General features: G+C 36.8%; 2 protein-coding genes across 5 annotated transcripts; one reads left to right on the top strand and one right to left on the bottom strand.

Annotated features, from left to right (window-relative positions):
• Positions 1 to 2,395: 2,395 nt before the first annotated feature.
• Positions 2,396 to 11,053, top strand: LOC311083735 (uncharacterized protein). Of its 4 annotated transcripts, XM_084115490.1 has the most exons (10): positions 2,396 to 2,807; positions 3,275 to 3,291; positions 3,404 to 3,621; positions 3,739 to 3,907; positions 4,457 to 4,759; positions 8,990 to 9,049; positions 9,531 to 9,590; positions 9,970 to 10,043; positions 10,180 to 10,223; positions 10,410 to 11,053. In XM_084115490.1, exons 3-10 carry the CDS (start codon positions 3,406 to 3,408, stop codon positions 10,708 to 10,710), a joined length of 1,227 nt encoding a protein of 408 aa, XP_083971616.1. In that variant the 5' UTR covers positions 2,396 to 2,807; positions 3,275 to 3,291; positions 3,404 to 3,405; the 3' UTR covers positions 10,711 to 11,053. The 4 variants fall into 4 exon arrangements, with proteins under 4 accessions (XP_083971616.1, XP_083971615.1, XP_083971617.1 ...); XM_084115489.1 differs by lacking the exon at positions 2,396 to 2,807 and having other exon boundaries at positions 2,823 to 3,291; XM_084115492.1 differs by lacking the exon at positions 2,396 to 2,807 and having other exon boundaries at positions 2,826 to 3,291; positions 10,418 to 11,053.
• Positions 11,054 to 13,898: 2,845 nt separating this feature from the next.
• LOC311083584 (uncharacterized protein) lies at positions 13,899 to 20,664 on the bottom strand. Its single transcript, XM_084115197.1, has 16 exons — positions 20,532 to 20,664; positions 20,247 to 20,385; positions 19,595 to 19,690; positions 19,125 to 19,508; positions 18,898 to 18,999; positions 18,591 to 18,823; positions 18,319 to 18,497; positions 18,075 to 18,165; positions 17,197 to 17,544; positions 16,974 to 17,091; positions 16,607 to 16,698; positions 16,394 to 16,511; positions 16,047 to 16,151; positions 15,577 to 15,762; positions 15,080 to 15,256; positions 13,899 to 14,874 (listed from the first exon to the last, which is right to left on the bottom strand). The coding sequence occupies exons 1-16, from the start codon at positions 20,604 to 20,606 to the stop codon at positions 14,657 to 14,659; spliced, it is 2,661 nt and encodes an 886-aa protein (XP_083971323.1). The 5' UTR covers positions 20,607 to 20,664; the 3' UTR covers positions 13,899 to 14,656.
• Positions 20,665 to 23,160: the final 2,496 nt, after the last annotated feature.

Genomic DNA, 23,160 nt, shown 5'->3' with positions numbered 1-23,160 from the left:
TTTTGCGCGTGTGAAGAGGATGATTTTTTTCGTCGATATTGGAACACGAGTGAAGAACAAAGCCTATAATAAAGAATAGTTTAGCATCCAAATATATCGCAAATGCTGAAACATTTTGATTCTAATGAGAGGGTTACGTGAGCCCAACAGTGCTTACTTTCGTTTTTATTTTTACATTAAATTTAAAAGATTTGTTGTGGAATATTTTGAGTGTATCATAAAATCAGAATAAGGTAATAAGGTTTCTGTCTTTTATATATATATATATATATATATATATATTTAGGTAACTAAAGGCAACGGGGTTGCGGTGCCACCGGCTTGGGCCCGTAATCGCTGCTCGCAGCTATATTTTATTATTATTTTTTTTTTGCCTTTTTGCCACTTTTGGGGCCCTTAACATACTCAAAAACTCTTGAAATTTTGCACACACGTCAGAACCCGCGGCCATCAGGGCCGGACTGAAGCTGGTACCCGGGCGTGGCAGGGGGGCTCGACAGCGCCCCCTGGAATGGTGTCCGAAAACTTGGTCCATAAATCAAACACGCTTGAATATAATAATATGAAACTCGGTACACATATATATCTCATCGGGCCGAACAACTTTCGTGCTCTAAGTTTTACAGAAGCCCAACAGGAAGTCAACTATTATGGGTTGTTTGAAAAACGCATCCTCTGGAATTTGAAATACTCCTCCTAGAAAATTCGTCCAATCGCAACCAAACTCGGTGTGCATGAAGACAAGACATTGAGGATGCTAAATTGCGGACGGATTTTTGATATCTCGAACGGTTTGGCCGTGGCGAGGAAACAAATTTATGGCGAATAATGAAAACAGGAAGTGTGTTATAACTTCTGCATACATTAACTGATCTTGATGAAACTTCAGCAGTGTGTTCGTGGTAAAAGGCCGATCACATGGATGTGACTATTGTGAGTCAACATTATAGCGCCACCAACTGGCAGCAGGAAGTGTGTCACTTTAAAAATGCTTTGAAATCACCCTCTTATTTTTACCCGATTTGCTTCAAATTTTATGTGTATAATGTAGACACACGGCAGATGTAGACCTGTGAAAGGATTTTTGATATCTTTAATACTGTTGCCATGGCCACGCATCAAACATTAATATTCTTTTTTGATGCTTTTGAGACTTAGCATGCTTGAAATTGCATGAAACTCGACAGACAAATTACATTTATTACCTAGTAGATATGTGCAAAGTTTCAGAAACGGGCATGGTGAGGGGCTCAGTAGCGCCACCTTTAGTCAAAAATGGGGGCTTAGTTTTACGTAAAGTTACAAAAATCGGTATGTATATTGTTCTCCTCGAGCCGGACAACTTTCTTATTTACACTTATTAGCCCTGACCAACAGGAAGTCAGATATTTTGGTTTGAATGTGATTTTTTGGAGAATTTTCTCTCTCTCTCTCTGCCTCTGTGTCTCTGTGCAACCCGGTATCACGCTAAAGCGTGTAATACACACGCTGGTCCACAAGCGGATGCGTGTCAATGTCACGCTTTGCCTCCTCTAGGCGTGAAAATGACATGCATGAATGAAGGTTGAGTATCGGTTGAGTATCGGTAGGGGGCGATGATTTCCTCAATGCCAACAACTCCCCACGGAGCAAAGAGAGAAGCGATATATTGCATTCTCCAAAATTCCCGCGTCAGGTCGGTTGTCAAAGCCATACATTTTTATTATGGTTCTGTAATTTAAGAAATACTAACGTTGCTGTAGCCTAACGTTATATTTGTGTGTGTGTGTACTGTGGGGCTTTTTAATCTATGGTGCTGTTAACGTTACCGTGGTCAATAACGGTAATGGAAATTGATATTAATTGGCTAACGTTAATTAATTAATCACAGAAAGCTGCAATGACTGCATATTATGTTATATTAACATTATAAAAAGTTGTTATGGTCGATGGGAAGTAACTTGATGATGATGATGATGATAATATGCGCGAATTTCGATCCTGAAATATCGATAGGCCTAAACGTTACTGATGTTGTATCTATTCTAATCTAAAGGATCTATCCACACATACAAAATATCGATCCTAAGGTGTTTTTTTAAAAACCAGTAATTTTATTTATTTAGCACGAATTTATTTTATTTAGAAAGTATGCATTAAATTGATTAAACGTGACAGTAAAGGCTTTTACATTGTTACACAAATATATATATTTCATGTAAATGCTGTCCTAATAATTATGATGCTGAAAATTCAGCTTTGATCACAGGAATAAATTACATTTTAACATATTCAAATGGAAAACAGATCGCCTCTAATATAATATTTTACAAATATTTACTGTATTTTTTTTATCAGATAAATGCAGCCTTTTATTTTGATTGATCGTTAAAGTTCAAATGGATTGTGTTATGTTCTGTAATTGTTGTTAATAAATCTGTCAGAAGAAAATGTGCAAAAGTTTTACCTATTGGGTACAACAGTGGCAGTCCTTTAAAAATTAACAATGGTTTTACTACTTTATACTACTTTATAATATGACAAATCCATGAAGCCTTGCTGCAAGAGAATTAACTATGTTTTTGTTCCCCTTTGTCCAACAGCTCCTGTTTTTACCCACCATCCTTCCCTGTTACCGCCACCTGTATCTCTTTATAAGAAAACCAACGGCTCTTTTAAGAGCCACTCCTATACTCCTCTTACTACCTCTCTCTCTCACACACTCTCTCTATTTCTAATTCACTCACTCACTCACTCACTCTCTCTCTCTCTCTCTCTCTCTCTCTCTCTCTTTCAATTTCTTTCTCCTAAAGCTTCACTGTCTTCAAGTAAGTATTGTTACTCTATTCTTTATTTTTCTTTCACATTACTCTCTCTCTCACTGTCCAAAACATTTTTAAAAATGTAGTTTTTAATTTGCAAAAGTTTTACCTATTGGGGTACAACAACACTGGCAGCCCTTTAAAAAAATTAACAATGGTTTTACTACGGTAACCATACACACGACTAATTACAGGTGCAGTGAGTGCTCAAATCACAAATTATTTTAGAGGTCATGAAAATGTATTCACCTCATATATCAACCCAAAGTGCATGCTTTTAAAAGTAAAAAGTATTGGTATCAGCGTTATTGAACCCTTTATTTACTTGGTATCGGATCAATACCAAATTTTGCAGTATCCAGTGTACTTTCTGTTCTGTGGTGTGCAATCTCACTATCTCTTTCTCATATTTTATGCAGTCCTATAACAAGCTGTCATTAATAACATTGTCACATTGTCTTCCTCTCTTCCAGAAGCCTGGTGTCTTCAAGTAAGTATTGATTTTTTTATTATTTAAATCTCGTCCTGCTTTGTTTGTGTGAAAGAAGTACTTCTCAAAATCTTTTTGTGTCTTTGTCACTCTCTCTCTTTATCTATGATAGAAATGCCAGGCCAAGGGTCAACAAGGAGAAATTGTATGGTTTGCCATACAGAAATGAATGTGGCCTGCAAAACTTGCAACACATGCAAGGAAGAACAGCCACATAAGCTGAGGCTAAAAAAAAAACTAAAAAAATTTGATCAGAAGAGGGAGAGCTGGGTGGATATGCAGAAAAAAAATCGGACCACCTCTCATATCCAGGATGAAGCTGTGTTGTTGGTATGCGATTGCTTTCATTGTTTTTATACAGGTTACGCAGGTTATTTTCCAAATGTTGCTATATATATTTTCAAATAATACATGTTACTTTGTATGTATGTGTCTTTGTATTTTTAGCTTGAAAAATTGCAGGCACTGGGTTTAAGGGGGGTTTTACTTTTGTCTAAGCCTGGAAAAAAGCCGAATGCTTGGGTGTCTGAGGTTTTGGCACCCCGCTGTCAGCTGAATGTGACATCACATACATGCCTCGAAAGAATTAAGGGCCTGTATGATATTGTTATTCAAGGTAAGAATATTCTGTTATTTTATTTTTTTAAATGTCCTGTATTTGATGCTGTCACAGGTAAGGCTGTGGTTGCCTTCTCTTGACTAATAGATCATTCAGATTATCATTGATGGTTTTCGCTTACAATTAAAACTGGTCCTAGCAGAGTAACTTCACGATAGCCTATATTTTATTATTTGTTTGTTTATAAAGAACTATGACATTGAATTGGAAGACAAGGTAATTAGCCATGCTATAATTTTAATTACAAAATTCCAGTAGAAAAAAATGGCACAATTGGTCAACCACCAGACTAACTCAAACATCCATCACATGTCTTAAGAACATTCACCTATTAAATCAATACTGCTTGGTAGAAGTAGTTTGGTAGAACAGCACTTGTTAGGTCTATACACATCTCTTTTTGCTACTACGGCTGCAACCAACGATTATTTCTACTGTCGTTTTTTTTCCCTTAAATTAATCGATTAGATGTTTGTTCTATAAAATGACGTAAATTTGTGAAAAAGGTTGATCAATGTTTAATAATTCTGTACTTCTACAATGTAGGCTGGACCACACAAGTTGCTGCAGAACAACTTAATGAACCTTCATCAGCAGCCCCAGTTGAACCCCCAGCAGGACCACCAATGGTCACACCAGATCAACAGGAAACAGTGGCCCTGCTTAATCCCCCAACAGCTCTAATGGGACCCCCAGCAGCACTTATTGAACCACCGAAGTCCCCAATTGGACAGTCAGTGTCCCTTTTAGCACCCTCAGTACAACCACAGCAGCTCTCCCAGAACCTGGGGAAAAGACCCCACTCCCCAGAAGAACCTTCAGAAGCCTCCCCAGTTTCTCTTGAAAAAGGTAAGCAAAATTGAAATTGTATTGAAAATAAGTTGTAAGCCCCACAAAACCATTCTCTTACTTTGTGTAATGTGAAACTAAACAAATTCAGAGTCCAGAAACATTTATTATTATAATCCTAAAAAAAAATTACACAACTGTTTTCAACATTGATAATAATAATAAATTACACAGTGTGTCCGTGAGCAAGGCAGTGAAGGCACTTTACTCCAGGGGCTCCAGAGGGATTGTCCCTGTAAGTGCACTGTAAGTTGCTTTGGATAAATCGGAAAAAAAAAATATATATATATACAGTGAAGAAAATAAGTATTTGAACACCCTGCTATTTTGCAAGTTCTCCCACTTAGAAATCATGGAGGGGTCTGAAATTGTCATCGTAGGTGCATGTCCACTGTGAGAGACATAATCTAAATAAAAAAAATCCAGAAATCACAATGTATGATTTTTTAACTATTTATTTGTATGATACAGCTGCAAATAAGTATTTGAACACCTGAGAAAATCAATGTTAATATTTGGTACAGTAGCCTTTGTTTGCAATTACAGAGGTCAAACGTTTCCTGTAGTTTTTCACCAGGTTTGCACACACTGCAGGAGGGATTTTGGCCCACTCCTCCACACAGATCTTCTCTAGATCAGTCAGGTTTCTGGGCTGTCGCTGAGAAACACTGAGTTTGAGCTCCCTCCAAAGATTCTCTATTGGGTTTAGGTCTGGAGACTGGCTAGGCCACGCCAGAACCTTGATATGCTTCTTACAGAGCCACTCCTTGGTTATCCTGGCTGTGTGCTTCGGGTCATTGTCATGTTGGAAGACCCAGCCTCGACCCATCTTCATTGCTCTAACTGAGGGAAGGAGGTTGTTCCCCAAAATCTCGCAATACATGGCCCCGGTCATCCTCTCCTTAATACAGTGCAGTCGCCCTGTCCCATGAGCAGAAAAACACCCCCAAAGCATGATGCTACCACCCCCATGCTTCACAGTAGGGATGGTGTTCTTGGGATGGTACTCATCATTCTTCTTCCTCCAAACACGTTTAGTGGAATTATGTTCTATTTTGGTCTCATCTGACCACATTACTTTCTCCCATGACTCATCTGGATCATCCAAATGGTCATTGGCAAACTTAAGACGGGCCTTGACGTGTGCTGGTTTAAGCAGGGGAACCTTCCGTGCCATGCATGATTTCAAACCATGACGTCTTAGTGTATTACCAACAGTAACCTTGGAAATGGTGGTCCCAGCTCTTTTCAGGTCATTGACCAGCTCCTCCCGTGTAGTTCTGGGCTGATTTCTCACCTTTCTTAGGATCATTGAGACCCCACGAGGTGAGATCTTGCATGGAGCCCCAGTCCGAGGAAGATTGACAGTCATGTTTAGCTTCTTCCATTTTCTAATGATTGCTCCAACAGTGGACCTTTTTTCACCAAGCTGCTTGGCAATTTCCCCGTAGCCCTTTCCAGCCTTGTGGAGGTGTACAATTTTGTCTCTAGTGTCTTTGGACAGCTCTTTGGTCTTGGCCATGTTAGTAGTTGGATTCTTACTGATTGTATGAGGTGGACAGGTGTCTTTATGCAGCTAACGATCTCAAACAGGTGCATCTAATTTAGGATAATAAATGGAGTGGAGGTGGACATTTTAAAGGCAGACTAACAGGTCTTTGAGGGTCAGAATTCTAGCTGATAGACAGGTGTTCAAATACTTATTTGCAGCTGTATCATACAAATAAATAGTTAAAAAATCATATATTGTGATTTCTGGATTTTTTTTTTTAGATTATGTCTCTCACAGTGGACATGCACCTACGACGACAATTTCAGACCCCTCCATGATTTCCAAGTGGGAGAACTTGCAAAATAGCAGGGTGTTCAAATACTTATTTTCCTCACTGTATATATGAGTGTTTATTGAGCATCAAATCATCATATTAGAATGATTTCTGAAGGATCATGTGACACTGAAGACTGGAGTAATGATGCTGAAAATGCAGCTTTGATCACAGGAATAAATTACGTTTAAAAATGTAATCAAATAGAGAACAGTTCTTTTAAATTGTAAAAATATTTCACAATATTACTGTATTTGCTGTATTTTGAATCAAATAAATCCTTGGAGCCTTGGAGACCGGAAGTCTTCTTTTAAAACATTAAAAAATCTAACCGTTCTAATGATTTTGGCCACCACTGTACAGTATATACATTTTAAAACGATTATATGATTAGAACCTCTCAAATTCCATGAACTGCTGCTGTTGTCATTACTTCATTACTTCAATAATGCCTGTGTTTGCCCATATTTAGGACATTGTTTGGGTGTTTTGGTGTTTTCCTATTCATGGTCCACAATATATTGAATCACTATCGTTATTGCAATATCTCCTTGTGCAATATCATAGGAAAATGTTGCAGAAAGTATGCAATATTTTGTTTATTTTGTGGAGAGAGGCGTCCATTGATTCGATTTAAAGCCCAATTGGTCCACACAGGTCCACTACACGAACATCCCAGCTAGAAATGTTTTGTTCTAAAAACGTTCTGAGAACATTACCATGAAGTTCTAATAATGTTTTCAGCGGGTAGTTTTATTTTGGTTCCCAGAATGTTCTCCTAAAACGTACAAAGCAAAAACTCCAGTGATAAAAAGTTAATGAGATAATTAAGTGATGAATTGAGTGATGATTGAGCATTATTGAAGACACCTGATGTTAACAAGCAGAATCACTGAAGGAGAAAATCACTATTTTTAAGTCACCATTATGGAGAATAGTGTTTGTTTTAGTTGGGCTCTTGACCCTTACATTTTTCACTTAAAATTTTGTTTGGCTGGTGTAAGGACACTCTTACACGTTATAACTGGCAGATGAACAAAGAGAAAAAGTGATCAGATGTTGTTGGTTATGTTTTGACATAATCATCACTTGACCTGAATCACAAAACTCATTTAGAGTCTAATCTCTGACATAGATTTATATTGTTGATTACAGCATCACTGTGATTCTAAAAAATGAGATCCAGAATGTTCAATATAATCCGAAGTATTTCTTAAAAGTTGTTTTGATTTAAAAAAAGAAAAGAAAAATATATATTTTTTTAGGCACAAACATACATCAAGATTGAGTGTATGAATCTCAACAATGGTGGCAAACAAAATAAATAAGACAATCCAGATCATAATTTATTCATACTGCAATGCATGATGGGAGCCATGAATGGGTTTTGATTGGTGGCACCCAGAATGTAAATGAAATGTAAATGAAATTAAATGTAAATGAGTTTAGTGATTCAGGTCAATTGATGATTATGTCAAAACATAACCAACACCACCTGATCACCTTTTCTCTTTGTTCATCTGACTGATATAACTTGGTTACAACAGCCAGACAAAATTTAAAGTCAATAGTTTAAGGGTCAAGAGCCCAACTAAAGCTAACACGGACCACCATAATGGTGACTTAAAATTAGATTTTCTCCTTTGGTGATTCTGCTTGTTAACATCAGGTGTCTTCAATAATACTTAGGCTAATCATCACACAATTAATAACTTAATTATCTCATTAATTTTAACACTCTTCAGTGTTCATTTAACACTCATATTTTAACACTTTAACCCTTTGAGTGTGGATCAGATAAACTCTTCTGAGAACGTTCCCTGCTAGCTGGGATACCCTATAGAACACCACATGATGAGTGTGGCTCTGGGAGACAATGAAAAAATGGAAATTGGAGGCGAAAAATATCAGAAATGGGGCCAATCAACTTTTGTGTTTTTACATATGTTGAAGAATGTCTTAATTAATATCGTTATCACAATATTCATGATCAATATTCCAATATCACATTTTGTCAATTTCGTGCAACCCTAATTCCCATAGACACTTTGATGGAAATTGATTTGCAAGATCAACTTGTCTATTCAAGGTTATAAAGTTGTGGAATGATAGGCTATTTTCAGCTGTGATTTCTTCACTGTGATGACATTATTCCAAACTGATTGTACAAGTCCTTCAGCGGCTTTAGCCTGCTAATGGCAGAACCTGGTTATCCTTAAAGGAATAATTCACCCATAATGCATAATTTATGTATCAAGTGCTCACTGTGTGCTGCCTTCAATTCCTGAAACAAAGTTTTAGTTGTTCATGGAAAGACATTTTGACAAATAAAGCCAAGTCTTCATTATAAACTGTGCTTAAATATTTTTTTTACATATTTTAAATGTTTCCCTGTGTTTAACAGATGAAGTTGTGGAAGGAGGCTGCCCTGCTCCCACTACTGTGCGGCCAAATAAAAGGAAAGGTGTGTTGATGTACTGCTTGTCCAGCTTTCTGTATAGGAGTGTGGACTGAATGCCACAAAATTGATGAGTATGAGCTGCAGTATCTAGCTACAGTCTTATTGCAATTATCTGGCAACATAATAGCATACATAGTCAGAAAGTAAAATACATGTTAATATTTGGATTTTAAAACCATTCATGTACATAATAAACATCTAGATATTTGTACTCAGATCTCTAATATGTTCTGAAAAACCTACAATAAAGTCTGGAATTTTGAAATGTGTAGGAAACCTGGTTGTATTATTCGAAATGGGTCTGTCTAAAGAGCACTTTTTAAAGCACTTTCTAAAGGTCTCTCTCTCACCTTAGAAAAACATTTTGACAAATAAAGCCCAGTCTTCATTATAAACTGGTTGACATGGATGCAACATTTTGCACATTTAAAAAAAAATATTTTTATTTTTTTACATATTTTAAATGTTTCTCTGTATTTAACAGATGAAGGTGTGGAAGGAGGCTGCCCTGCTCCCGCTACTGTGCGGCCAAATAAAAGGAAAGGTGTGTTGATGTACAGTACTGTGTGTAAATCCATACATTGGGATTGATATTAATTGTTGTGAGTCTTCATGAAGGCTGTATTTGCATTTGTAAGTGGCTGTGGCCTATTAGGTTTGGCCAATGTCCAAATGCATATGTTCATTTGTTTATTTAACAGTAGGGCTTGAACAACTAATCAAAATCTTACCGAAATCGCAATATGGCCTACTGCAATTTTCAAATCATAGGAGGTGCAATATTTGTTAAAGGCAAAATTTGTGTTAAAATACCGTTTTGAATTAAATATTGTGCTGCTGCAGAGATGTCCTGGCCTTCACATCATATTCTACAGCTCTTTGTTAGATTCAAATCCTTGCAAAAATATTTTTTTTCCTTTCAGAATGCCCACATACAGTGACAGGGAGCCAGGATTATTACCCTGTGAAGAGGGTTGCCAGATACAGAGTTATCAAGGTTAATACCACTAAAACACTATACAGGTTACATAATGTTCTTTTATTGGTGTAATGGTCTTGAAAAAGTATTGGTGATTGGTATAACTGCTAAACATAGCAAATATTTGAAACTGAAAAAGTCTCACTATTTTTAGGGCCAAAAATGGAAGCAAGTGGAGTGGGAGCCATGCAAACTCTGGTATGTACGACTTCTCATGGGTAACACATAGCCAATTAATTTTAACATGCACAAACTATTGACATATGTTAGGTAACCCCACTAAAACACAGCTATTGGAAAACGGCTACAGGGGTCTTAATGTGTGTCTTTGTGTCTACAGTTCATCTGCAGAACCAAAACATCTAATTGCATATTTCCTTATTGTGTTACAGTGGAAAGAAGTGGCCATTGGAGTGGGTGGCGGATATGGACACTTGTTAGTGCTCCCATCAGGTGCCCAAGAAGGTGCTGGAGCACTGTTAGGTTTTTTTTGTTTGTTTTGTTTTTTGCAATAGTTTGTCTTTCTTTCTTTCTTTCTTTCTTTCTTTCTTTCTTTCTTTCTTTCTTTCTTTCTTTCTTTCTTTCTTTCTTTTTTACTGTTGTGAATATAAACGCTTCTTGCGACTGGACCCTTTCATTGCCTCTTTCAGGTGTATTTCATTTTGCACTTTGTATTGGGTATTAATACTTTCATGTTTTGCACTCCAATTATTTTCAGTTTTGAGTGGCTTTAGTTATGATTTGTCGTTGTTTACTGTGCTTTCATCAATAAAACATTGAGGAATTAATTGGTTCTTTATTTTCAGATACACTATTTATTGAATTGTACACTTCATTATATGAGCATCCAAGACAACATAAAATATATATGGGAATTTATTCAGAGAATAGTTTTATAAAAAAAAATAAAATAAATAAACATTCGTAGCTTTTGGTCCTTAACTTTTCTCTATATAGAAACCATACTGTCTCTCCTATGAATAATACATGATGTCCTGTCAGTGTTGGGCCATTGAAACATATCAATCATCCACACTAATTATTTGATCACATATTTTGCCTACACATTTCATCTGTCAAACAATGGAAATGCCTTTGCATACAGCACCATGATTCTAAATGGCAACCTGTTATACAACTATACAAAGCTTTTTTGCATAAAGATTGACAAATTTGGGAAATAACAAAAAAATGTTTTAAATATATGTAAAACTACATTACATAATGTGTTGATTAATCGTACCATAATTAAAATTAATGTGAACTGTTGTCCTACCAAACACATTGTGAAGTTTTGTTCAATAAAAATGGTTTTAAAAGTGTGCCGGTGACCTCATAAAGCATTGTACATATGTGTTGTGTCATTATGACATACAGTTTGTGATTTTACTTTGTCCTGGATGGAGCTGTCCCTGGATTCCCCTTCCTCTTCAGATGGCACTGTTATTACCAACAGTGTATAGATTACTGCAAACAGATGTCTTTCATTAACAAGGTAATGTACAGGAATATATTTATAATCTTCTTAGCAATTACATTACAATTACTATTGTAATCAAATTATCTTTACTTCAGTTACTTGAGCACTGGACTTTTGAAAGATATCATGAGAGCTGAGGTGTCTTTTGGTCAAGGACCAGGTTTAATTTTTTTTTTATTTTTTTTTTTGTAAAACTGACCCTGAATCAGACCTCATGATTTGGTATCTTGCTCTGCTTGTGGTATAGGCTGGAGTGAGATTTCAAAGTAACACAAAAGTAATTAGTAAATCTAATTACTGTATTGCTCTTGGAGATATGGGAAGTGTAATATAATGACATATGTACGGTAAATTAGATGACGATTGTCTATGTAGCCACTTAGCCATATGACCACAGCATAAAAACACTTAATTATGAACTATAAAAGTATGGAATGGGAGGATGGACACTGGATATCTATAATGATTTTTAATGTAACTCACCTCTGTATTTTAATTCATATTGAATCAGATCACTCTGAAACACTTTTTTATCAGGTTAGGGTTTGTGAAAAAGAAACGTTCCAAGAGGCCCACAGTGACATCTGTGATTCAAATAAGTCAAAATAAACATTTCATTAATGAATTTGCCTACTGTGTTCAACAAATATATTTTAATTAACATTTATACATTAGACCACTTCATGTGCCTTTGAAATGCATGCATGACACAAGGGCTGAGTGGGCAGAGTGAAATTTTTTATTTTGTCATATGATTAAACCAAACACATCACTGGAAAGGTCTTGATCAGCCGAGTAACAGCATTGCAATCTGAAGGCTGTAGCTGGCTCCTGCTTTGAAATATTGACCTCTGAACTTTGCCATTGATGCATGTTGTGAGTCTTATAATTCAGCAACTGAATGGGCTACAATGATGAAACCAACTGTTATATAAAGCTCTTGAACTCTTCCATCATGAGGGCTACCGTTTGGTGCGATCACCAATAGGGGACATCACCAAAAATTGTAAAAATTGAATCTCACCTAGTTATTATTTATAATTTAAAATTTTGACCAAACTACTGTGTTTCACATCAACCCATACCCATGAGTGCACTCTCAGTTTTATACTCCAGACATCCATTTACATGTTTTAGTAATTTACAAAAACAGAACTACAATTCCCTGTTGCAGCAGATTACAACGTGATAGACCACCCGTTAAATATGTAGTTCTTCTGGTTGGCAAACTAGGGTTGTAAGTAAGTAGGGTTTCAAAAAGAACTATAGTATAAAGTAAATTCCTAACAGACATGCTACTGCAAAAGCATAATACGTGTTGTATTAATTCAGACAAAAAAACATCTTCTTAAGGTTATTATTATTGGCTAAAATTGCTTGTTTGGGAGATTCATACTAGTTGCTAAGGTAACCGTGATTGCGCAGGCGCGTAGCCTGACCACAGAAACGGAAGTAAAAAAAAAAGTGTTAGGGAAAGAAATATGAACTGATATTGCCAACAAATAATTTAAAAATATGTCATCCTTTATTAAAATTTGTGTTTTCATGTTGAAATCCAGGCACTAGATGCTAGGGGCGTTTTCGTTGACATTTTGGAGAGGCAGGGTAGGCTACACTCTGGACTGGTCGCCAGTCCATCACACAACCACTCACACTCCCATTCACACCTAGAGCAATTGTAGAGTCTCCAATGAACCTATTCTATTCGTTTTCTTAAGGTTAAATATTTTAAACTAATGTTTTTATACAGAAAATAATGATAAAAAATAACACTATTTACATAGCACTTTTTTTTTCCTCCCATGTAAAGAACAAAGTGATATGTGATACAAAGACCACAAGGACATTCATACATAAATATATGCGAGTAAAAAATGGTAGACATGAATTAAAGCAAATAGCCTATAATTGTAAGCTGATATTTACATGTTGTCTAGTGTTAATTCTTGTATCCAGAGTGAAGTTATGCAGCAGGATAATGAATAACTTATCTTATTTATGGCTATAATTTACTAATTAATTAATACAACACATAACTGTATGCCTACTTGACAATTAGCATGTGAAAATTTTATTTTGTGCGATTACACACCCTGTGTAATATACCCTGTGTACAACTGGCATACAATGTTAAGATAAAAATGAAAAATCAGTAATTTAACATCTTATTTCTAAGAAGACAGAAAATCAAAACAACAGCTCAGCATGAACTAGTTTGCATCCATGTACAACATCGTTTTATAGTTACCTGAAGTAATGCCATGGCAAATTAGTTTCTTTTGTTGGCAAGATCAGCAGCAATAACAACAGGAAATACTACTATGGGTATTGATCAGTCATTTCTGGAAAGTATTTAATGTAGTGACATGTACAGTAAATGGTTCATTCCAAAAGTATTATTTTTTTTATTTTTTTATCACTGTGAATAAAACAATCAAACTATTACATCAATTTAAGTGTAACATTTTTGTACAGTAAAGGTCATTATGTTGACAAGATGAGATGGGCAAAGCTTGGGGAAGTCACCATTGTAAGAGGCTGGAGTCATTCGCAAGCTCTAGCACCACAGTTGACAGTAGAAATAGTCCATGTAACATCAGAGGTGAAATTTAAAAACCGACCTGCTGTTTGTGAACTGAGGTAACAATAGCCCAAAATAAAAGCACTGTATTAGACATTCATTACACTTCAAAAAGTTTTTTGTTTTTCTTGAAACACACCTGCAGTCCAGTCATAATTGACATGCAGTCTAAATGCATCCGACCAGTTAAAGGGATACTCCACTTTTTTTGGAAATAGGCTCATTTTACAACTCCCCCAGAGTTAAACAGTTGAGTTTTACCGTTTTCGAATCCATTCAGCCGAACTCCGGGTCTGGCGGTACCACTTTTAGCATAGCTTAGCATAGATCATTGAATCAGACAGGACCATTAGCATCTCTCTCAAAAAAATGACCAAAGAGTTTCGATATTTTTCCTATTTAAAACTTGACCCTTCTGTAGTTACATCGTGTACTAAGAGATGCTAATGGTCTTGTCCGATTCAATGATCTATGTTTAGCTTAGCATAGATTAATTTTTAACAAAAATTAATTTTTGTAAAATGAGCCTATTTCCAAAAAAAGTGGAGTATCCCTTTAAGAAGCACTCATTTACACTGCTTCAAAATCACTGTCATCTAGACTCTCAAAATCAACTTCTTCATGGTCCTCTGGTATCTCCTCGGGCCCATCCTCCAGCAGAGAAGCAGCATTTGGTCCTAAAGCCAGGCTGTAACTTGAGCATACGACTTGGAACTTCTCCTCTACATCTGCAAGCCTTTTCTGAAGAAGACACAAGAGCCCGCGATGACCCTCTTCACTTAAACTGCCTAGAAGGAAAAATTAAAAGCGAGGTATGACAATACTTCCATTGTTGTTGAGCTATTCATTAACTGACTTTACTAAAGAACTACAAACCATTTAGATCCAGCCACAAGGAATCCATAATGTAACACTTGAGGATCTCAAAATGAGTGAGGTTATAGGATCCACAAAAGCATTACAGCAAGAATGTAATAAAAGTTAGCTTTTTACCACTGTTTCTGCAAGAAGACATTTCTGATATCATTGTCCTAATGTTTCTAGCCAGCTCTCTGAGATAGGTGCAGTGCTGTCTCATCTCCCTCATCACAATGATCTTTTCCTCTTGAAGCCGCACTTTTGACATGAACACATCAAAAATCTTCTTCTTGGTGAGGATGTTGCTGGATTCTGAAGTCACACAAATAACATCCCTTCAATACAAATTTGACCTGTACAGTCTAAACAGCAGGCAAAACCCAAGTAGTGTATGAACATCCCATATACTGGTGCAGAGTGCAAAAATGAAATAGAAATTTAATCAGATAAAACGTGGCATATGTTTACAGTAGCATATTCAACATATCATTAGTTTGCTTAATCACACAGACACACACACACACACACACACACACACACACAGACAGACACACACACACACAGACACACACACAGACACACACACAGACAGACACACACACACACACACTTAGAGAGAAATTGCTACTTACCACTGCTGTGCACTTCCCACGGCCATATTAGACTGTCTCCCCCCACGGAGAAACCGCTCTCCACCTTCTCCTCAACGATGCGTTCCTCATCTGGCACCTGCTCATTGTAGAGCTTGATTGTTTGCAGGAGTTTTCTCTTCTCTTCCCACAATTTTCTTCGACGCAAGTGTCGAATTTTGTTGCTGTCTAAATTTTTTTAAAAACACAGAAAACATGATGCACAAGCATATGTATACAGATATCAGAAAGTTACATGAAATACTTATAACTGACTTAAGAATTAATACATCAAAATGAAAAAAAAAAATCAAATGACTTAAAAGGCATAATAATAGGCCTAATATCTGTAAAATTAAAAAGAAGACATTTTAAAATTAAGGACCTAAAAACACTATAATACAAAAACAATCCACATAAGACATCTGCAAGTAATAAAAAAGACACAAATATTAGATGAGTTTTCAACATACCAGTGTGATTATAAAGGCTGGCTTTTTTTTGATGAACACCAAGAAACATTTGTTCAATTGATTTCTGAAGGTTATGTTGGTCATCACATCTGGTACCTACAGAATCTTAAAGCAACAACAATAATACAAGTTTATTATGATGTCTTTCAAGTTCAAGTTCAAGTTCATTTAGAGCCCCAAATCACATCACTGTTAACAGTGTCAAAGGAGTTTACAAGCCCACAAGTTTATAGCAAACAAAAACAGGACAACGCCCCTTACTTAATCCTTATGCATGGCAAAGATTCTCACTTATACAATTGCAGTATTAGTAAACTACTTAGAAGAATGTCCATAAAATACTGTACCGTCAGTAGCCCATTGTCTGACATCATGTACCCACTGATGCACAATGTTCTCAGGACACCCCAGTTCACTGCTCAAATCCTCCAGTTTCTGAGACTCAGCCTCAGCCTTTTTCAAAGTCTGGTGTAAAAAAAAAGATTTTTGACTTTCCAATCTTAAAAAGTGAGGAAAGTCATGAAAGGCTTAGTATACATAACTCAGACATAACATAATACCTTGATGTATCTGCTGGATAGGGCAAGATGAAGGCCTTCCCACTTCCGTCGGTTCCACCCAATAGCATGGACAGTTAGCATGTCATTCCTGGCTTTAAACAACAGAATGATGTGATGGAGGAAAGTACCATTAATGCTCATGGTATTGCAGTTCATCCACGCATTGACAATTGATTTTTAATTTAAGAGAGATGTAATGCAGTTTTATTAATGTACTATATTAGAATATTTACAGCTGTATATTTGCTATGTTATATAATATTTGTAATCTCAGTACGAAGTATTAGACAGTTAGAATAAAAAGAATAAAAATAAAAAAAGAATAAAAGACAGGTTTCCTAAAATAATATAAATCAGCAATAATTACCAGATTTTGTCATGTACTTGGTTGTGAGGGCACAACGAGACAGGTAGCTGTTGACCATTTCGACCTCCTCCCCTGCAGTTGTGCCAGCACCTTCCTGATTTTTGCCACTCCAGATTATCTTACAAATCAGCATGGCACTTAAATTATAGTCATATACAGTGTATTATATAAGTAATTATTATTATTTAATTTTTTTAATGGTAAGATAAAGAATATGCAGTACCTCACACTTGGTTGAATGAGCCTTGGCATGCATGACAGAAAGGAATGGTCTCATCTGCAGTAAAGGTCTGAGTTCCAACATGGAGACTGCCAACTTCTCAAGGTAAGGCCAATACTTGCAAGCAATATCTGTGCAATAGAACTGTCCGTTTGTGGCTGCTTGGAGCTCCTTCTGCAGGTACAGCGGATAAGCAAATATTTCCCCCCTGTACATGTTAAGAGCCTTGAGTAGCACTCCATGTCTGCAAACAACCACCTCAAGGCCCTCTTCATCCAGTTTACTTGCTCTTCTGGCCGTTTCACGTGCAGCAGACCACTGACTGGCTCCACAGATCCCTTTGCCGGCAGTCTGCATGACACAATAATTCTGGTTAAAACTGAAAGTTGCTATTTTTTCTAACTAGTTACTTCATCCATCAGGATGAGTCAGGTTACATCACACCAACTGGCATCTTTGTAATGATCGGTGACAATAAAGGTTTACTTTCAAACTACTACTAAAGAGGAGCTTCAGAAAATGCATCTTCTACTTTCTCTACTCTACAAACTGCAGAGATAGTCACTAGTATAGTCGCATGACAGAGATAGTCGCATGACAAACTGCATGCATAGTCACTATCTCTTGCAGAGATCTGCTATTACATAATTAATGACTAAACTAGCCACTTTGGATGCCACCACACCTACCATATCTAATTTAAACCTCAACACAAGATTGCTTGAAAGAGTGCATCATGCTCAAAGTGCTAGTAACAAACTAAGTGTATTATATAAGCTTACACCAACTAGGGATACATTATCTATTTAATAAAACAACAATCATACATTGCAAATTTTGGATATAAATCAAAGGTGCAAAAAACTACATATTTTACTAACACTTTTCATTTTACTCCTGATCTCGTCAACAAAATGGTGTACATCAGTGTCCTTGGCAATGAAGGTGCCATCAAAATAGGGTTCCTCTGACCTTGATAGAATAAGAAAAAAATATATGTTCAGTGTCAGACATTATATGTTCTGATAATTTTTAGGGCTGTGAAAAGATTAATCGCGATTAATCTTTTCACAGCCCTAATAATTTTACATTAAGTAAAACAACTACAAGTGTAAAACAACTAACCCTTTTGACTGCCGAAATCGGTACACTTTTCTGTTGCCATCTGCACAAAGAGCAAGCATGTTGGGTGTACATGCCGGGCAGGTGAAGTGCTCTACACTGGCCATTTTTTCACACTCGTACTGGCAGAATGTGTATTCCATGAAGCTTCTTTGGAATACGTCTCCATGTATTTTCCCAGCCTGTACATTTGATTAGTAAAGAGTAAAATGAAATAGCTACACTAATATTCTCTCATCTCTACTTGAGGCAACTTTGATCTACACTGATCTTACCCTTCCAAAGAGACAGGTCCTCCTCTCCAACATCCGCAAAAAACCTTGTCTCGATAATCCTGGTGCAACAGTTTTCATTTCTTCAAATGAACTGAAGACATCTACCGAAAACAGCGTGTCAGCATTCACAGATGCTGGCCAATACCCACTGCTTATTAGGTCGCTCATGTCAGGTGTCCAATGTGCCAGACATAATCTGCACAGCAAGTTTGGCAAGTGCAAATCATACCGACCTAAAATCAAAAAGTAGAACATTGTAACACACAAAGGGACAAGAATAAATAAAAATATAAACCATAATTCATACCATTTATGCAAACCAAAATGATTGCTCTGCCAGCTGATTCTGTGACGTTTGAAGGGTCGCAAGTACATAACTGGACAGGTCTCACTGTAGGCAATAAACATACTGAAAAGAGAAGTGAAATAATTAGTGAGAAAGCATTAAAAATATGTCCAATTAAGATAATAAAAGTAAAAAAATTAAATAGAATAAAACTTTAATCACTTTACCAAAAAGGTTCAGAACACTACCTTGATTGACCAGTGTATATTTGCCCTCTTTTTGTACACAGCACACTGTTGGCTCAATGGGCTTGTAAATTCCCTCAATGCAGGACTCCCTGTTATGGAGGGTGAGTTTTTTGTGTACGTATATGTCACAATCCATACACAGCCACTCTTGGGGCATGCAGTCTCTGCAGCGAATGACGGCAGGAGATGTGCAGTGGCTGCAGTTATTTTCTGGAGCCACATTGCAGGACAGCAAGCAGTTGATGTGATGGGACCTTGCTTTCCGCCACTCATCTTGGGCTACAGATTGGCGCAAGCACCATGATGTGGATGTTGAAGGACACTTGCTGGTGCCTTGAACATCTCCTGAGGTCAGAATGTCCTGCAGTTTCTGCATCTCACTGTCTAAAAGACAGAAATAAGAAAATAATCATTCCTTTCATGCTTATTGCTAACTTGCTTAATTACAGTAAGGTCAGGTGTCATCTTACCAAATGAGTGTTGAGAGCAGTTTGATTGGGTAACTGTGGGAACCTCCTCAGATGACTCAAAAGGAGTAGTGCCCTCACTGCCAACAACGGAATCAACTGAAAAGATAGGTAGAAAGGAACGAGATAACAATTTTCATGTCTTACAAGCATATAATACAGTGTTCATTAGTGACTTAAGGCTATAATAGGCTAATTGACATGTCTGACAATTCCATTAATCTCTAAAAGTTTTTTTCCCTCATTATCTGGACATAATCTTGAACTGTTAGCAGCATGAACCTGACACTGATTGCTTCACTTCCACTTAATTTCTTTGGAATTGGTTAGCATTACAGTGAAGTCAATAACATAAGTAACACATCCATCACCATGTTGTGTTTCTGATGGCACAGTTTAACATACAGTATTCAAAGGAAAATTATTAAAAACCGGAAACAGAAATCCTAAGTTTTACCATGGAAAAAAATAAAGGAAAAAGCTGTGCACTGGAAGCCCCACAGTTTGGTGGTCTATGTTTCAAAAGTGACACAAAACCATATTTATGTTACCTAACAAATAGCAAGCTAAATTCTGTATACAATGGGCACAAGTTATATTTAGTTAAGAAAGATTGGGTGGGTAATCACAAAAAATCCTGGAAGACATGGATTACCTGTAGCTGAAGCACGTTTTCGTGTCTCTCCACTTCTGCTTCTTTTTAGCAGTGGACGTCCTTCAGCATCTCTCTCCACCCATCGGACATTAAATTTACTGCCTTTAGCAGATGTTGCTTTGCCCGTTGCTTCCTTTGCCTTGCATGACAGAAAGTGAGCATAGTATGATAACACTGAAATACAGCCAACTCTTGAGCAGTTCATTCAAATTTTGCACTCTAATTCCCACTCTTTAGTATTATTACCAATACTGGAAGATCACTGTCTCAAAAAAAAATACTTACTTTGGTTTGAGCAAGAAGCATGTCTGCAATGAAAATAGCATCATCTGCTCTCCCTCTGTCTTGCTGAGCAGCCATTTCAAAGATACTATACTGGAAAGGAAGATAAAAACACGGTCAGACAAAAAGAATTGAGGACAGAGTATAGACTATATAAAACTACATTTCTAAAAATGTTTTGGACAGTGAGAGAGAGAGTAATGTGAAAGAAAAATAAAGAATAGAGTAACAATACTTACTTGAAGACGGTGAAGCTTTAGAAGAAAGAAATTGAGAGAGAGAGAGAGAGAGAGAGAGAGAGAGAGAGAGAGAGAGAGAGAGAGAGAGAGAGAGAGTGAGTGAGTTTCTTCTGACAGATTTATTAACAACAATTACAGAACATAACACAATCCATTTGAACTTTAACGATCAATCAAAATAAAAGGCTGCATTTATTTGATAAAAAATACAGTAAATATTTGTAAAAACAAATATTGTAAAATATTATTGCAATTTATAACAGGCGATCTGTTTTCCATTTGAATATGTTAAAATGTAATTTATTCCTGTGATCAAAGCTGAATTTTCAGCATCATAATTATTAGGACAGCATTTACATGAAATATATATATTTGTGTAACAATGTAAAAGCCTTTACTGTCACGTTTAATCAATTTAATGCATACTTTCTAAATAAAATAAATTCGTGCTAAATAAATAAAATTACTGGTTTTTAAAAAAACACCTTAGGATCGATATTTTGTATGTGTGGATAGATCCTTTAGATTAGAATAGATACAACATCAGTAACGTTTAGGCCTATCGATATTTCAGGATCGAAATTCGCGCATATTATCATCATCATCATCATCAAGTTACTTCCCATCGACCATAACAACTTTTTATAATGTTAATATAACATAATATGCAGTCATTGCAGCTTTCTGTGATTAATTAATTAACGTTAGCCAATTAATATCAATTTCCATTACCGTTATTGACCACGGTAACGTTAACAGCACCATAGATTAAAAAGCCCCACAGTACACACACACACACACACACAAATATAACGTTAGGCTACAGCAACGTTAGTATTTCTTAAATTACAGAACCATAATAAAAATGTATGGCTTTGACCGACCTGACGCGGGAATTTTGGAGAATGCAATATATCGCTTCTCTCTTTGCTCCGTGGGGAGTTGTTGGCATTGAGGAAATCATCGCCCCCTACCGATACTCAACCGATACTCAACCTTCATTCATGCGTGTCATTTTCACGCCTAGAGGAGGCAAAGCGTGACATTGACACGCATCCGCTTGTGGACCAGCGTGTGTATTACACGCTTTAGCGTGATACCGGGTTGCTCTGTGTGTGTGTGTGTGGGGTGTGGGGGATTTGTCTGTTAGGAGAGGTTTGCTTTTATAATTAGGGCCCAAGCCCTGAAAGGGCGAAGGCCCTATTGTTTTCGGTAGGATTATTATTATTATTATTATTATTAGGGCCCAAGCCCTGAAAGGGCGAAGGCCCTATTGTTTTCGGTAGGATTATTATTATTATTATTATTATTATTATTATTATTATTATTATTATTTTGTCAACCTTTCGGGCACTTTTGGGGCCCTTAACATGCTCGAAAACTCTTGAAATTTTGCACACACGTCAGAACCCGCGGCCATCAGGGCCGGACTGAAGCTGGTACCCGGGCGTGGCAGGGGGGCTCGACAGCGCCCCCTGGAACGGGATCCAAACACGTGTCCATAAATCAAACACGCTTGCATGTAATAATATGAAACTCGGTACACATATAGATCTCATTGGGCCGAACAACTTTCGTGCTCTAAGTTTTACGCCAGCCAAACAGGAAGTTGGCTATTTAGCGTTGTTTGGAAACGCATGCTGTGGAATTTAATGTACTCCTCCTAGGGAATTCATCGATTCGCCTCCAAACTCGGTGTGCATGAAGTCAAGACATTGAGGATGCTAAATTGCGGACGGATTTTTGATATCTCGAACGGTTTGGCCGTGGCGAGGAAACAAATTTATGGCGAAAAAATGAAACAGGAAGTGTGTTATAACTTCTGCATACATTAACTGATCTTGATGAAACTTCAGCAGTGTGTTCGTTGTAAGAGGCCGATCACATGGATGTGACTATTGTGAGTCAAAGTTATAGCGCCACCAACAGGCAGCAGGAAGTACATCACTTTCAAAATGCTTTGAAATCAGTGTCTTATTTTTACCCGATTTGCTTCAAACTTTATGCGTACAATGTAGACACACGGCAGATGTAAACCTGTGAAAGGATTATTGATATCTTAGATACTGTTGCCGTGGCAACGCATCAAACTTTAATATTATTTTTTGATGCTTTTGAGACTCTTAACATACTTGAAATTGCATGAAACTCAACAGACACATCACATTTATTAGCTCGTAGACATGTGCAAAGTTTCAGAAACGGGCGTGGTGGAATGGCTCAGTAGCGCCACCTTTAGTCAAAAATGGGGGCTTAGTTTTTCCTAGAATCACAAAACTTGGTATGTGTATTGTTCTCATCAAGACGGACAACTTTCTAATTTACATGAACCATCTCCGACCAACAGGAAGAGAGATATTTTGGTTTGAATGTGGATTTTCTGAAGAATTTTC

The sequence above is a fragment of the Abramis brama genome, assembly GCF_963993115.1.
Source record: "Abramis brama genome assembly, chromosome: 5".
NCBI classification, from domain to species: Eukaryota; Metazoa; Chordata; class Actinopteri; order Cypriniformes; family Leuciscidae; genus Abramis; species Abramis brama.
The sequence above is the reverse complement of the archived record's forward strand: the minus strand, read 5'-3'. Positions and strand labels throughout refer to the sequence as shown.